This window comes from Carassius auratus, chromosome 1 (genome assembly GCF_003368295.1).
Source record: "Carassius auratus strain Wakin chromosome 1, ASM336829v1, whole genome shotgun sequence".
In the NCBI taxonomy this organism is placed as follows: Eukaryota; Metazoa; Chordata; class Actinopteri; order Cypriniformes; family Cyprinidae; genus Carassius; species Carassius auratus.
Window position 1 is genome coordinate 4,636,139 of NC_039243.1, and position 14,560 is coordinate 4,650,698.

At 45.3% G+C, this 14,560-nt stretch overlaps 4 protein-coding genes across 6 annotated transcripts in view; 2 read left to right on the top strand and 2 right to left on the bottom strand.

The window, feature by feature from the left end:
* The window catches only part of LOC113039050 (zinc finger protein 501-like), an 847,435-nt gene that overhangs the window by 386,089 nt on the left and 446,786 nt on the right, over positions 1–14,560 (top strand). The window lies entirely within an intron of this gene.
* Positions 10–8,201, bottom strand: thumpd1 (THUMP domain containing 1). The gene is made up of 4 exons (XM_026198576.1): positions 7,860–8,201; positions 3,536–3,710; positions 3,182–3,430; positions 10–499 (listed from the first exon to the last, which is right to left on the bottom strand). Exons 1-4 carry the CDS (start codon positions 8,049–8,051, stop codon positions 207–209), a joined length of 909 nt encoding a protein of 302 aa, XP_026054361.1. The 5' UTR covers positions 8,052–8,201; the 3' UTR covers positions 10–206.
* On the bottom strand, positions 8,675–12,873 carry eri2 (ERI1 exoribonuclease family member 2). Of its 2 annotated transcripts, XM_026197349.1 has the most exons (9): positions 12,188–12,872; positions 11,725–11,789; positions 11,560–11,640; positions 11,355–11,482; positions 11,103–11,256; positions 10,921–11,021; positions 10,688–10,769; positions 9,828–9,916; positions 8,675–9,718 (listed from the first exon to the last, which is right to left on the bottom strand). In XM_026197349.1, exons 1-9 carry the CDS (start codon positions 12,208–12,210, stop codon positions 9,014–9,016), a joined length of 1,428 nt encoding a protein of 475 aa, XP_026053134.1. In that variant the 5' UTR covers positions 12,211–12,872; the 3' UTR covers positions 8,675–9,013. The 2 variants fall into 2 exon arrangements, with proteins under 2 accessions (XP_026053134.1, XP_026053203.1); XM_026197418.1 differs by lacking the exons at positions 10,688–10,769; positions 10,921–11,021 and having other exon boundaries at positions 12,188–12,873.
* txndc11 (thioredoxin domain containing 11) overlaps positions 12,917–14,560 on the top strand; it is a 14,941-nt gene continuing 13,297 nt past the window's right edge. The window contains 1 exon segment of the mRNA XM_026272405.1: positions 12,917–13,381. Coding sequence (XP_026128190.1) covers positions 13,257–13,381 — 125 coding nt within the window. The 5' untranslated portion in view covers positions 12,917–13,256.

The following is a 14,560-nucleotide window of genomic DNA, read 5'->3' on the forward strand; positions in this document are numbered from 1 at the left end:
AGACATTACTGCTGACAAACACAGTTGCTTTATTGGATTTCCACACCTCTGTCTTACTTTCAGAGTCCCATACAACAAACAGAAACTGTTCATGTCACCCAACAAACAGAAGAAGAAACAGGACAGTGTGAAACTCACTGCTTAAAAAACTAAACTCACAAACTGTATAAAATGATTTTAAAAACAGCCAGTCATGTGACACACATTCACTCAAGCTCCGCCTCCTTCTTCCCGTTACCGGTGGAGACAGCATGGCTCTCTGCACTCCCATCCACTTTCTCTCCATCCCCGTGTTCCTGCGTCTGATTGGCTGCTTCCTGCGGGCCTGCGCTCTGATTGGCCGGCCCCTTGGCCACTTCCTGCAGGTTGTACTTGCGGAAGAGTGTGTAGTCCTTGAGGACGCTGACGCAGCAGACCGTCTTGATGATCTCGATGATGATGGAGAGCTCAGGGTTGGTCAGATCCACCTTGTTCAGCGGATTCAGCTTCGCCACCAGACCTGACACCAGCAGAGGACAGAGATGAGACACGAGTGAGTGTGTGTGTGTGAGAGAGAGAGAGAGAGAGAGAGAGAGAGAGAGAGAGAGAGAGAGAGAGTGTGTGTGTGAGTGTGTGTGTGTGAGAGAGAGTGAGTGTGTGTGTGTGTGTGTGTGTGTGTGAGAGAGAGAGAGAGAGAGAGAGAGAGAGAGAGAGAGAGAGAGAGAGAGAGAGAGAGAGAGAGAGAGAGAGAGAGTGTGTGTGTGTGTGAGAGAGAGAGAGTGTGTGTGTGTGTGTGTGTGAGAGAGAGAGAGAGAGACTGAGTGTGTGTGTGTGTGTGAGAGAGAGAGAGAGAGAGAGAGAGAGAGAGAGAGAGAGAGAGTGTGTGTGTGAGTGTGTGTGTGTGAGAGAGAGTGAGTGTGTGTGTGTGTGTGTGTGTGTGTGTGTGTGTGTGAGAGAGAGAGAGAGAGAGAGAGAGAGAGAGAGAGAGAGAGAGAGAGAGAGAGAGAGAGTGTGTGTGTGTGTGAGAGAGAGAGAGTGTGTGTGTGTGTGTGTGTGAGAGAGAGAGAGAGAGACTGAGTGTGTGTGTGTGTGTGTGAGAGAGAGAGAGAGAGAGAGAGAGAGAGAGAGAGAGAGAGTGTGTGTGTGTGTGTGTGTGAGAGAGAGAGAGACTGAGTGTGTGTGTGTGTGAGAGAGAGAGAGAGAGAGTGTGTGTGTGTGAGTGAGAACGTGTGTGTGTTTGTGAGAGAGAGTGAGTGAGTATGTGTGTGTGTGTGTGAGAGAGAGAGAGTGAGTGAGTATGTGTGTGTGTGTGTGAGAGAGAGAGAGAATGTGTGTGTGAGTGATTGTGTGTGTGTGTGTGTGTGTGAGAGAGTGAGAACGTATGTGTGTTTGTGAGAGAGAGTGAGTGTTTGTGTGTGTGTGTGTGTGTGTGTGTGTGAGAGAGAGAGAGTGGGTCTCATTCATGAAACATTCGTAAATATACGAGTAAATATCTGAGTGATTTGCGCGTAAAGAGAACTTCCCGAAAACTCTTCTCCTGATTCACAAAAACTTGGTAAACGTCAGATGTGATAGTGAAATGTGTGTGTGTGTTAATGAATTCCAATCAGTCGTAAATGGGACGCGTGTGCACGCTCACTCTCAATTACCATAAATCACGCCCATTAAATCCGACTGACAACTATATGCGAGCATCATATTATGACACCAAACGAAGGATTTCAACATGTCTTCTCAAAAGCGACTGAAAAAGAAACATTTCTCATCTGCAGAAATTGAAGTTTTATTATCAGAAGTTCATTCAAAACGCCACATTTTATTTTCAAGTGTACTAGTGGCGTATGAAGTTTGGCAGCATATTACCGATCCTATTACTGGCTCTCATAATAAAAGTTAAAAGAAAAACCGTATGTAATTAATATATATAATATTTTTTTCAAAATGCTGTGTAAATATTTATGCGTCATTAATCACTCATTATTCTCATTATAAGCATGGTCAAAACTTTTCCACACCTCAGAGTTTGCTTTAGTTGCTGGTGACACCAAACGCCAGGGGCAAGCCTCCATTTCACCTGCTCAGCATTCATTTCGCATCTTTCTCGCGCTAATCGAAACACATAACATGACCTCTCGGATACCTCACAAACCGGAGCGCAAGCCGAGCCCGACTCTAGCCCGCGTTAGATGGTATAAATTAAGCCCGAACCCGTCGGGTCCCATCTTCAGCTCTAACCAGGCGTCTCCACAAAACAATCAGCTCTTCAAACAATCCATGCCCATCACCATCCCGCGAGTCTCCATGAGTCAGGGCCTTTTCCAGCCTTAGGCAATCCTGAAGAACTATTGTATTCTCCTTTTCTTTGAGAGATGCGATGTCATATAAAAATCCAAATACGCGCCGATGGTCTCGAAGCAGCAAAAAGCAATGCATTTAAAAAAGGAGCCTCTCTGTTTCTCCAGTGCTTGCTCATTTAAAAGCCCTAGTCTTTTGTACTCATGACCAGATAATCTTATTAGTTTTGACATTTTTTGGAAAATATTTTGCACGCATATACTAATAGGGTGCAGCCAGGTGGGAATTTTTATTCAAATTTTAAGTTAATTTAAATTTATACTAATGGAGTGGGGGTGGGGGAATGCTGTTGATATAAGTGCGAAAAATGTAATCTAATGTAAAACAAACAAATAAATTAATAATTCTCTCTCTTTCTCTCTCTCTTTCTCTTGCCGCCCTAGACGGCTGCCTAGTTCGCCTATAGGCACGCGCCGGCCCTGTGTGTGTGATAAAGAGAGTTTGTGAGAGTAAGTGTGTGTGAGAGTGAGTGTGTGTGAGTGAGTGTGTGTGCGTGAGTGAGTGTGTGTGTGTGTGTGTGTGTGAGTGAGTGAGAGAGTGAGAGAGTGTGTGTGAGTGTGTGAGTGAGTGAGTGAGTGAGTGAGTGAGTGTGAGTGAGTGAGTGAGTGAGTGAGTGTGTGAGTGAGTGTGTGAGTGAGTGTGTGTGTGTGAGAGAGTGAGAGTGTGTGTGTGTGTGTGTGAGAGTGAGTGTGTGTGAGTGAGTGTGTGTGTGTGTGTGTGTGTGTGTGTGTGTGAGTGAGAGATTGAGAGAGTGTGTGTGAGTGTGTGAGTGAGTGAGTGAGTGAGTGAGTGAGTGTGTGAGTGAGTGAGTGTGTGTGTGTGAGTGTGTGTGTGTTCGCTGCTGTACCGGCCACGTCTTTGATGACCTCCTCTCTCTTGTTGTGGCTGCTGTTTCTGGCTTTGAAGCAGATCTGATATGTGGCTCGCTGCGGTGCTTTGAACCAGCGCTCCAGAAACACACTCAGGAACTTCTCCATGTCCTCGGGAAACGCTTTACACGTGCCACTGACCGGCAGCATGCGCAGGATCACACGCGACTTCCTCTTCTTCGTCTGATGGAGGTCTGACAGGATGTGATGGACCAGCTGCTCTGGGTCTGAGAGAGAGAGAGAGAGAGAGAGAGAGAGAGAGAGAGAGGGGTGATCTGTAACTGAGGTTCAGGTGGAGCTCTCGTCACGTGATGATCAGATCAGACTCTCACCGACTCCATGAGTGCGAATGAACACCACGTTATTGGCTCCACTGTCCACCGCAGTGAACCTCTGCTGATGTGTCTTCATGGACGACTGTATCTGAGACACTTCCTTCTTCAGAGCAGCTTCAGCATCTTCATCATCCTCCTCATCCTCACTGCGACTGTCCTGTGTGTCTGCGGGCTGTAACACACTACAGTAACGCATCTATAGTGCACTACACTACAGTAACACGTCTCTATAGTGCACTACACTAGTGTAACACGTCTCTATAGTGCACTACACTACTGTAACACGTCTCTATAGTGCACTACACTAGTGTAACATCTCTATAGTGCACTACACTACAGTAACACGTCTCTATAGTGCACTACACTAGTGTAACACATCTCTATAGTGCACTACACTAGTGTAACGCATCTATAGTGCACTACACTACAGTAACACGTCTCTATAGTGCACTACACTAGTGTAACACGTCTCTATAGTGCACTACACTAGTGTAACACATCTCTATAGTGCACTACACTACAGTAACACGTCTCTATAGTGCACTACACTAGTGTAACACATCTCTATAGTGCTCTACACTACAGTAACACGTCTCTATAGTGCACTACACTAGTGTAACACATCTCAATAGTGCACTACACTAGTGTAACACATCTATATAGTGCACTACACTACAGTAACACGTCTCTATAGTGCACTACACTAGTGTAACACATCTCTATAGTGCTCTACACTACAGTAACACGTCTCTATAGTGCACTACACTAGTGTAACACATCTCTATAGTGCACTACACTAGTGTAACACATCTATATAGTGCACTACACTAGTGTAACACATCTATATAGTGCACTACACTACAGTAACACGTCTCTATAGTGCACTACACTAGTGTAACACATCTATATAGTGCACTACACTACAGTAACACGTCTCTATAGTGCACTACACTGCAGTAACACGTCTCTATAGTGCACTACACTAGTGTAACACGTCTCTATAGTGCACTACACTAGTGTAACACATCTCTATAGTGCACTACACTAGTGTAACACGTCTCTATAGTGCACTACACTAGTGTAACACGTCTCTATAGTGCACTACACTACTGTAACACGTCTCTATAGTGCACTACACTAGTGTAACATCTCTATAGTGCACTACACTACAGTAACACGTCTCTATAGTGCACTACACTAGTGTAACACATCTCTATAGTGCACTACACTAGTGTAACGCATCTATAGTGCACTACACTACAGTAACACGTCTCTATAGTGCACTACACTAGTGTAACACGTCTCTATAGTGCACTACACTAGTGTAACACATCTCTATAGTGCACTACACTACAGTAACACGTCTCTATAGTGCACTACACTAGTGTAACACATCTCTATAGTGCTCTACACTACAGTAACACGTCTCTATAGTGCACTACACTAGTGTAACACATCTCAATAGTGCACTACACTAGTGTAACACATCTATATAGTGCACTACACTACAGTAACACGTCTCTATAGTGCACTACACTAGTGTAACACATCTCTATAGTGCTCTACACTACAGTAACACGTCTCTATAGTGCACTACACTAGTGTAACACATCTCTATAGTGCACTACACTAGTGTAACACATCTATATAGTGCACTACACTAGTGTAACACATCTATATAGTGCACTACACTACAGTAACACGTCTCTATAGTGCACTACACTAGTGTAACACGTCTCTATAGTGCACTACACTAGTGTAACACGTCTCTATAGTGGACTACACGGCAGTAACACATCTCAATAGTGCACTACACTAGTGTAACACATCTATATAGTGCACTACACTACAGTAACACGTCTCTATAGTGCACTACACTAGTGTAACACGTCTATATAGTGCACTACACTACAGTAACACGTCTCTATAGTGCACTACACTAGTGTAACACGTCTCTATAGTGCACTACACTAGTGTAACACGTCTCTATAGTGGACTACACGGCAGTAACACATCTCAATAGTGCACTACACTAGTGTAACACATCTATATAGTGCACTACACTACAGTAACACGTCTCTATAGTGCACTACACTGCAGTAACACGTCTCTATAGTGCACTACACTAGTGTAACACGTCTCTATAGTGCACTACACTAGTGTAACACATCTCTATAGTGCACTACACTAGTGTAACACGTCTCTATAGTGCACTACATGACAGTAACACGTCTCTATAGTGCACTACACGACAGTAACACGTCTCTATAGTGCACTACACTAGTGTAACACGTCTCTATAGTGCACTACACTAGTGTAACACGTCTCTATAGTGCACTACACTACAGTAACACGTCTCTATAGTGCACTACACTACAGTAACGTGTCTCTATAGTGCACTACACTAGTGTAACACGTCTCTATAGTGCACTAAACGGCAGTAACACATCTCTATAGTGCACTACACTAGTGTAACACGTCTCTATAGTGCACTACACTAGTGTAACACATCTATATAGTGCACTACACTACAGTAACACGTCTCTATAGTGCACTACACTAGTGTAACACATCTCTATAGTGCTCTACACTACAGTAACACGTCTCTATAGTGCACTACACTAGTGTAACACATCTCAATAGTGCACTACACTAGTGTAACACATCTATATAGTGCACTACACTACAGTAACACGTCTCTATAGTGCACTACACTAGTGTAACACATCTCTATAGTGCACTACACTAGTGTAACACATCTATATAGTGCACTACACTACAGTAACACGTCTCTATAGTGCACTACACTACAGTAACACGTCTCTATAGTGCACTACACTAGTGTAACACATCTCTATAGTGCACTACACTAGTGTAACACATCTATATAGTGCACTACACTACAGTAACACGTCTCTATAGTGCACTACACTAGTGTAACACATCTCTATAGTGCACTACACTAGTGTAACACATCTATATAGTGCACTACACTACAGTAACACGTCTCTATAGTGCACTACACTACAGTAACACGTCTCTATAGTGCACTACACTAGTGTAACACGTCTCTATAGTGCACTACACTAGTGTAACACGTCTCTATAGTGCACTACACTAGTGTAACACGTCTCTATAGTGCACTACACTAGTGTAACACGTCTCTATAGTGCACTACACTACAGTAACACATCTCTATAGGGCACTACACTAGTGTAACACATCTCTATAGTGCACTACACTAGTGTAACACATCTCTATAGGGCACTACACTAGTGTAACACGTCTATATAGTGCACTACACTACAGTAACACGTCTCTATAGTGCACTAAACTAGTGTAACTCGTCTCTATAGTGCACTACACTAGTGTAACACGTCTCTATAGTGCACTACACTACAGTAACACGTCTCTATAGTGCACTACACTAGTGTAACACATCTCTATAGTGCACTACACTAGTGTAACACGTCTCTATAGTGCACTACACGGCAGTAACACATCTCTATAGTGGACTACACGGCAGTAACACATCTCTATAGTGCACTACACTAGTGTAACACGTCTCTATAGTGCACTACACTAGTGTAACACATCTCTATAGTGCACTACACTAGTGTAACACGTCTCTATAGTGCACTACACTAGTGTAACATGTCTCTATAGTGGACTACACGGCAGTAACACATCTCTATAGTGCACTACACTAGTGTAACACGTCTCTATAGTGCACTACACTAGTGTAACACATCTCTATAGTGCACTACACGGCAGTAACACATCTCTATAGTGCACTACACTAGTGTAACACATCTCTATAGTGCACTACACGACAGTAACACGTCTCTATAGTGCACTACACTAGTGTAACACGTCTCTATAGTGCACTACACTAGTGTAACATCTCTATAGTGCACTACACTAGTGTAACACGTCTCTATAGTGCACTACACTAGTGTAACACGTCTCTATAGTGCACTACACTAGTGTAACACGTCTCTATAGTGCACTACACGGCAGTAACACATCTCTATAGTGCACTACACTAGTGTAACACGTCTCTATAGTGCACTACACTAGTGTAACACGTCTCTATAGTGCACTACACTAGTGTAACACGTCTCTATAGTGCACTACACGGCAGTAACACATCTCTATAGTGCACTACACTTGTGTAACACATCTCTATAGTGCACTACACTAGTGTAACACGTCTCTATAGTGCACTACACGGCAGTAAAACATCTCTATAGTGCACTACACTAGTGTAACACATCTCTGTAGTGAAGTAAGTCTACTTGTCTGACACCATGCTGCTGACCTGTTCGGGGCCGTAGAGCGCGTCCGCGTACTCGTTGAGCAGGCTGAAGGCTTCGCTCGTGCACTTGCGCTCGTTCATGTTGCAGGTGATGAGTACCCCCTGCGCGCCCACCTCCAGCTCGCGGCAGCCCTTCTGTTTCTTGTGTGCGTGTCCGCCGAAGCGCTTCCGGCTCCTCTTGCGAGTCTCGGACATCACTGCGTTTTATCTCTCTCTCACACACAGTCACACTGCCTCTCTCTCTCTGTCTGCTGCTGCAGCTGGTGCTGAATGAAGAGATGCACAAACTGTGCGGTATGAGCGCGCTCCTGACACACGCGTTCTTCTTCTTCTTGTAGATTTAATAGCGGTTGGCATTCACCTTCAAGGTGCATTAGCGCCCTCTGCTGGTTAGGAGTGTTCGCCAACCTTCTAACGCCTATGTTCTTTTTCTAGATCAGTCATTTTCAAATAGAGCATTCAAAATAATACATTCCTCATATGAGTTCATCTTCAACAGGTTTATCAATTCAAACTTCATCTTAATTTTATTTTCAGATTACAAAGCAACATTCTTCTTTCACTTTGGACATTTCATTATAACGTGATCACCGTTTCCTCTTCATCACAATAGACACAGTTTCCTGTCTGATGGTGCATTATTTTATTCAAGGTACTGTTGAGTGCTGTATGTCCAAATATAAGTCTAGTCTAGATCTAGTTTTCAAGTGAAGTGTTAAACTCATTCTATAATTTATTGTGAGGAACATTCAAGAAGTTTTCACAACAAGTAAATGTTCTCATGTCCCTCAGAAAATAAATTAAATATGCATCAAATGTGTTTTCCAAAGGGATTTATTATAAATATTATATTACAGGCTAGTTAAAATCAGACAGACATGAGTTCGTCATCATGATCCAGTGATGCAGAATAAAGACAGCTGTAGTGTTCTCTGTATGTGATGATCACGGTGTGCTCTTCTGAGTCCTCTAGTGAGGAACATCACTTCATCACTTCATCCTCTCCCAAAAACAGAAAGACTGGACGCAGAAATGTAGTTAAGGTTAAAGGTTGCAAATATCCCTGACAGAATTTCTAAAAATATTTAAAAAGAGTTAGTTTTTTTTGATAATAAATGAATAGTTCAAGAGGTTTGTTCAGCTCTAGAGCCCTGTGTTCACCGGAGGGGTCTAGATCTGCAGGTCTGGGGTGCTCTGATCTGCTTCTGTCTGCTGGACTGGATTACTGCAGACTCCCACTTGAAGAAGTCGCAGCCCTTCTGTGGCGCGCCGCAGCTCTGTCGTCTGACGGGACAGCAGTAGAACACCCGTCCGTGGTTCGGCCCTCCGTTCCCCACCGTCAGACGCCTGGCCCTCCGGCCGCAGCCGCACAGAGGAGACGTGACCCTCGACACCCGGCCGGGCGGGTCTGTGTAAACGCTGAACGATGCGCCGCTGCGTCCTAAGAAGCGTGAGAGCGGTGCGTACGGGTCAGTGTGAGGGAGCGGTCTGGAAGAGGAGCTGGACGCTGGTCTGACAGGTCTGTGGTGGTCTGACGTGGATTCGCTGGCTCCTGCGGGATCAGTCTCCTCAGGCTCCGCCCCCACGACCACATCATCATAAGAGCCAGGCTCCTCCCCCTCGGTCAGCAGGACTCCGTCCCTCCAGCAGGCGTCTGCAGTGTCGGGGTCGTAGGTCGTGTCTGAGAGGCCGGCCAGTGTGCTGAGGCTGGCGAGCGGTCTGGACTGGTCTGGAGTGTTTGTGCTGGAGAGGAGTGTGCGCGGGGACACGAGCGATCGACACACACTCGTCTGCTGCTCACACAGCGCTGAGGGACGCTCACCAGAGACGCTTCCACGCGACGCTCTGCACTTCACCAGCGCCTGACAGACACAGAAACACACACATGCTGTTTAACAGAGCTCAGCCCACGCCGCTCCTGATTGGCTGTGGGGTCAGGCAGGGGGTGGAGTCACCTGTGACAGAACTCACCCCCCTCAGAGACTTGGTCAGGGTCAGCAGACAGCCGTCGGTCATCATCCTGCAGGCCAGCAGAGCCGTGTTCCTCGCGTCCACCAGACCTGACCACAGAGCACAGATTAATACAGCACAGTCACTAAAGGCACAATCAGAGGAGAAAAACCATCTTTAAGACTAAATTATTAGATAAAAGTCATAATGACAAAAATGTAAATGATCACAGTTTAGTCAATTATGTCTTAAGTATGACTAAATATCTCACTTGGGTCAATTTCAACAGTATCTCATAATTATAAATATCTCATTTTGGCTTTTTAACAATAAGTGATATTTAATTATCTACATTTTTAAATCTCAATTAAATTTTTTATGATTTAGGATCTCAATTAATATTTTTAATCCCATATTTATGAATTTTCATCTCATTATTTCTTTCTCAAAATTGTAACTTTTTCCCCATATCATCAATTTATCTGAAAGTGAAAGTCGTGACATTTGTAATGTTAACCCATACTCAGAATTGTGCTCTGCATTTAACCATCCAAGTGCACACACACACACACACACACGGAGCAGTGAACACACACACACACACACACACACAAACACGGAGCAGTGAACACACACACACACACACACACACACACACACACACACCCCCGGAGCAGTGAACACACACACACACACACACACACACACCCGGAGCAGCGGGGAGCAGCTGGTGGTTCAGTGTCTTGCTCAAGGACACTTCAGTCATGAATACTGAGGGAGGAAGAGAGCACTGTTCGTTCACCTACAACTCCTGCCAGCACTGAGACTCAAACCAGCAACCTTCTGGTAACAAGTCCAACTGTGTGTGTGTGTGTGTGTACCTGAGTGCTCTCTTCCTGTGAACTGGATGCCGAGGTCCAGCAGAGCTCCTCTCAGACCTTTGGGCTTCCTGTTATAGAAGAGCTGTCAAACAAACACTAAAGTTAAACTCTAAACCGCTGAAAGCATGAACTGATGATGATTCCTCCCATTGATCAGGGTCAGTCTCTGGTGTGTGTGTGTGTGTGTGTGTGTGTGTGTGTGTGTGTGTGTGTGTGTGTGTGTGTGTGTGTACCCTGTATGTGGCTCGCAGGTCGATCCAGCTCTTCAGAGCTTCAGGAACGCTCAGCTGCTTCCGTTTGCACTCGTACAGCAGACAGACTCCCAGATCCCAGTCTGACTCAACACACACACACACACTTTACAGATGAACCCACACAGGAGATAAAGCGCAGGCAGAGAGGCGAGCATTCTCACCTGACCATGTGACAAACGCACAGGGGTGTCCAGAGGGGGCGGGGCCTGTGCTGTCCATCTCAAAGACCACGCCCCTCTCCTGCTGGAGAGCGTGCAGCCAGCGAGTGAATCTGGACAGACAGATGTGGAGGGGAGGGGCGGAGTCCACCTGGTCCTGTTGGCCAATCACACACAGCGTGACAGATACATGACTGAACTGAGCATCAGGGATCATCAGAAGAGGTGTGTCTGTCTGTAGGAGCTCAGGATGACCTGTGTGATGCCCGTGAGCTCCGTGCAGAAGCCTGACAGTACAGGATGCTCCTGCGGCTGGACGTACGAGTGGAACTCTGACTCCACTTCTCCGTTCGACACGTTCAGCAGGACGGCCGGAAACTCAACTGATGAGGGAGAACACACATGTGAAGCCAAGCGATGAGATATGAGACACAGACACGAGAGGAGTCAGGACTCTTACTGATCTCCTGACCACGGCTGCTCTTCTCTCTCCAGCAGGTGGACTCAAAGTCAATGATGATCAGGAAAGAGAAGCGCTGCTCTGAGAAACAACAACAACAGCAGCAGCAGAGTCAGTGATGATCCACACACACACACACACACACACACTCTCTCTCTCTCTTACTGCGGACAGAGGGACGCTGATGGGCTCCAGACGAATGACTGCGCTTCCTGATCAGACCCAGCTCTCTGACAACACACAGCACAAATATTACACTATAAGATACACCTGATATATTAGCTTTATACATGAGACAGAGAAGAATAAATATAATACAATGAACAAATATTTAAATACAATATCAGGGCATAGTATTGATAAACATTTAATATTGTGTAAGTATAATGTTTACATAACACTAATCGGTTTAATAGGTGTGTGTCGTGTACATATAACTACATCAGAGCAGTAATTTGAGTGTCTAGTTTGTGTCATAATAACCATGTGTGTTCGTTTGGCGCTCAGATCAGGGTATAATAACAATCGTCTGTTTGTCTAGTGTTTATATCAGTGTCTAGTGTTTATATGAGTGTATAACCCTCGACTGGTGTTTGTGTCGGATGAGATGTTGATGTTGTTTTCTTACTTCGCCAGACTCTTGGTTGACATGTCGTCGCTGCTTCACACTCGAGTTAAACACACACACATCCGCTGAATGACTCGCCAAGCAAACAGATGAGGATTACACAGGGCTAGCATAAAACTCTCTCGCAGATTTAAATTCCCCGCACAGCGAGACCGTTTCCGTTGTTCCGCTGCGTTTCCGGTCATGCTGTGACGTGTGTCTCAGCGGAGCCTGTGATTGGTCGGGAGCGCCAGTAATCGCACGCAGAGCTGCAGATTGGATCAGTGGATGATAATCGATCTCAGAGCTGTAGATTGAGTTTGAACTGAAGAACAGCACATCATCAGTGAGTTAACACCTGAGATGGACAGACAGACCCATCTTCATCCTCCTCATCCTCCAGTCAGTCAGATCTCAGACTCTTATTGTGAGAAGAGAGAGAGACTGGAGGCATTCACATTCACTCAGTGTGTTGATTCTGGATCAATACAAAACAAAATCTGCTTCGATCCACTGATACATGAAGGACTCCCACGCATTATAAACAGACATATATAACTTTTCTGTAAGCTCATACAAAGCAGTCCACAAACACGTAAGTGAGAAACCAGGGGCTCAGTAATATAGTAAAAACAATATAATTATCATCAGAAAAAGGAATGAGAACTCCCGAACCCTAACCGCGCGCATACACACACACACACACACACACACGTCTCTGCGCTCTGCTCACAGCTGATTGGTCCAGTGTTTGTTTGCGAGAGCAGGTTCCCGGATGTCAGTCAGTAGACCAGTGCCGCATTCGACCTCGAAACACCGAAGCTTTGGATCTGACTAGGTTTGTAAACCAGGACCTTGTATCGTCTATCTGTGCCCACATTTAATGTAATTTCCGTAGGAATCCAGATTTAATGAAACGAAATACCGCGCATTTGTGCGTGTAGTTTGGAGACGCTCCCTCGCCTGGCCCCGCCCCGCCCCGCCCCTCTCGGGAGGCGGAAGTGTGACGTGTGTTTGAGCGGTTGGTGCGGTGTGTTGTTGTGCTCGGTGGTATCTCCCGGGATGAGCTGCTGTCTGTAGCGGGTCGGTGATGCTGCGGCGGGTTCGAGCTCAGCTCCGGCAGGTGGTGGATCAGATGGCGAAGAGACCCGAGCTGTGCTGCGGCGCGATCCTGCTCACCTGCGCGCTAATACTGCCCTTAACTCTCACCTGCAGGTAAACACATCTCTGAACATCAATGTAATATCACTAATACTGCCCTTAACCATCACCCGCAGGTAAACACATCTCTGAACATGACTATAACATCACATACAGCTCGTCGACGGAATTAGTTCTCTACAATTATCCCATCTGAAGTGCACACACACACACACACACACCTGGAGCAGTGGGCACTCGGGGAGCAGCTGGGGGTTCGGTTCTTGTTCAAGGGCACCCAGTCGGTACTGAAGGTTAAGGGAGAGTTGTTCATTCACTTCCTCACCTACGATCACTGCTGGTACGAGACTCAAACCCACAACCTTTGTGTTACGAGTCTGACTCTCTAACCCAGCGGTTCCCAAACTTTTTTTTCCTGCGCACCCCCTTCTATGTCCCAACCGGATTGGCGCACCCCCAATCCCCACTTAAAAAAAAAACGCAACAAAGCTGTATTTTATCGTCATATAAAGAATCCCGTTTAACATGCGCAAATAACCAGAACATGCATGACAATAAAAACATCAACAAAGTTTCAATACAATGCAACAAAGCTACGCACAAGCTTCCACTTTTAAGAGGACGAGTGACAGACACAGGCTCAGTAACAGAAAGCGGTTATTTGCAGCAATATGCTAGGCCTATTAAATGACCATGGAGCTAGCAGCAGCATCATCTCAACCCGCGGCCCGGCATGCTGAACACAATGATTATTTTATTTTATTTTTCAGTTTTACATTTATTATTATTTTTACATTAATTTAAAAATGTACTTAAGGAATATAAGCTATAGCCTAATGTTTTTTATGTTAAATTATTTTGTGTATCATATATTATTTTCAGACATGAGCAGAACGCATTTAACGAACACATACAAGCGCCCACTTTGGCAGAATTCAATTCAAATAGCCATCAACAGCCATTAGTTCAGAAATGTGGCAAAACATCTCTGGAGAGAACCTGATATTATTAAATTTGAATGTGCTTTCCATATTTGGATCAACATAGGCTACATTTGTGAACGCACATTTTCTGCAATGTTGCGCGTCAGGGTCGTGCTCCCGTGCGCGTCTAAGCCTATGTTAAACTCTCCGCGTCTGCGGGGAGACCGTTATGGACCACTAGGTAGGAGTGACGTAATCATCGTCTTGGGAGAGTGTGTGCGGAGGCTCTGAGAGGACGAACGCGTACCTC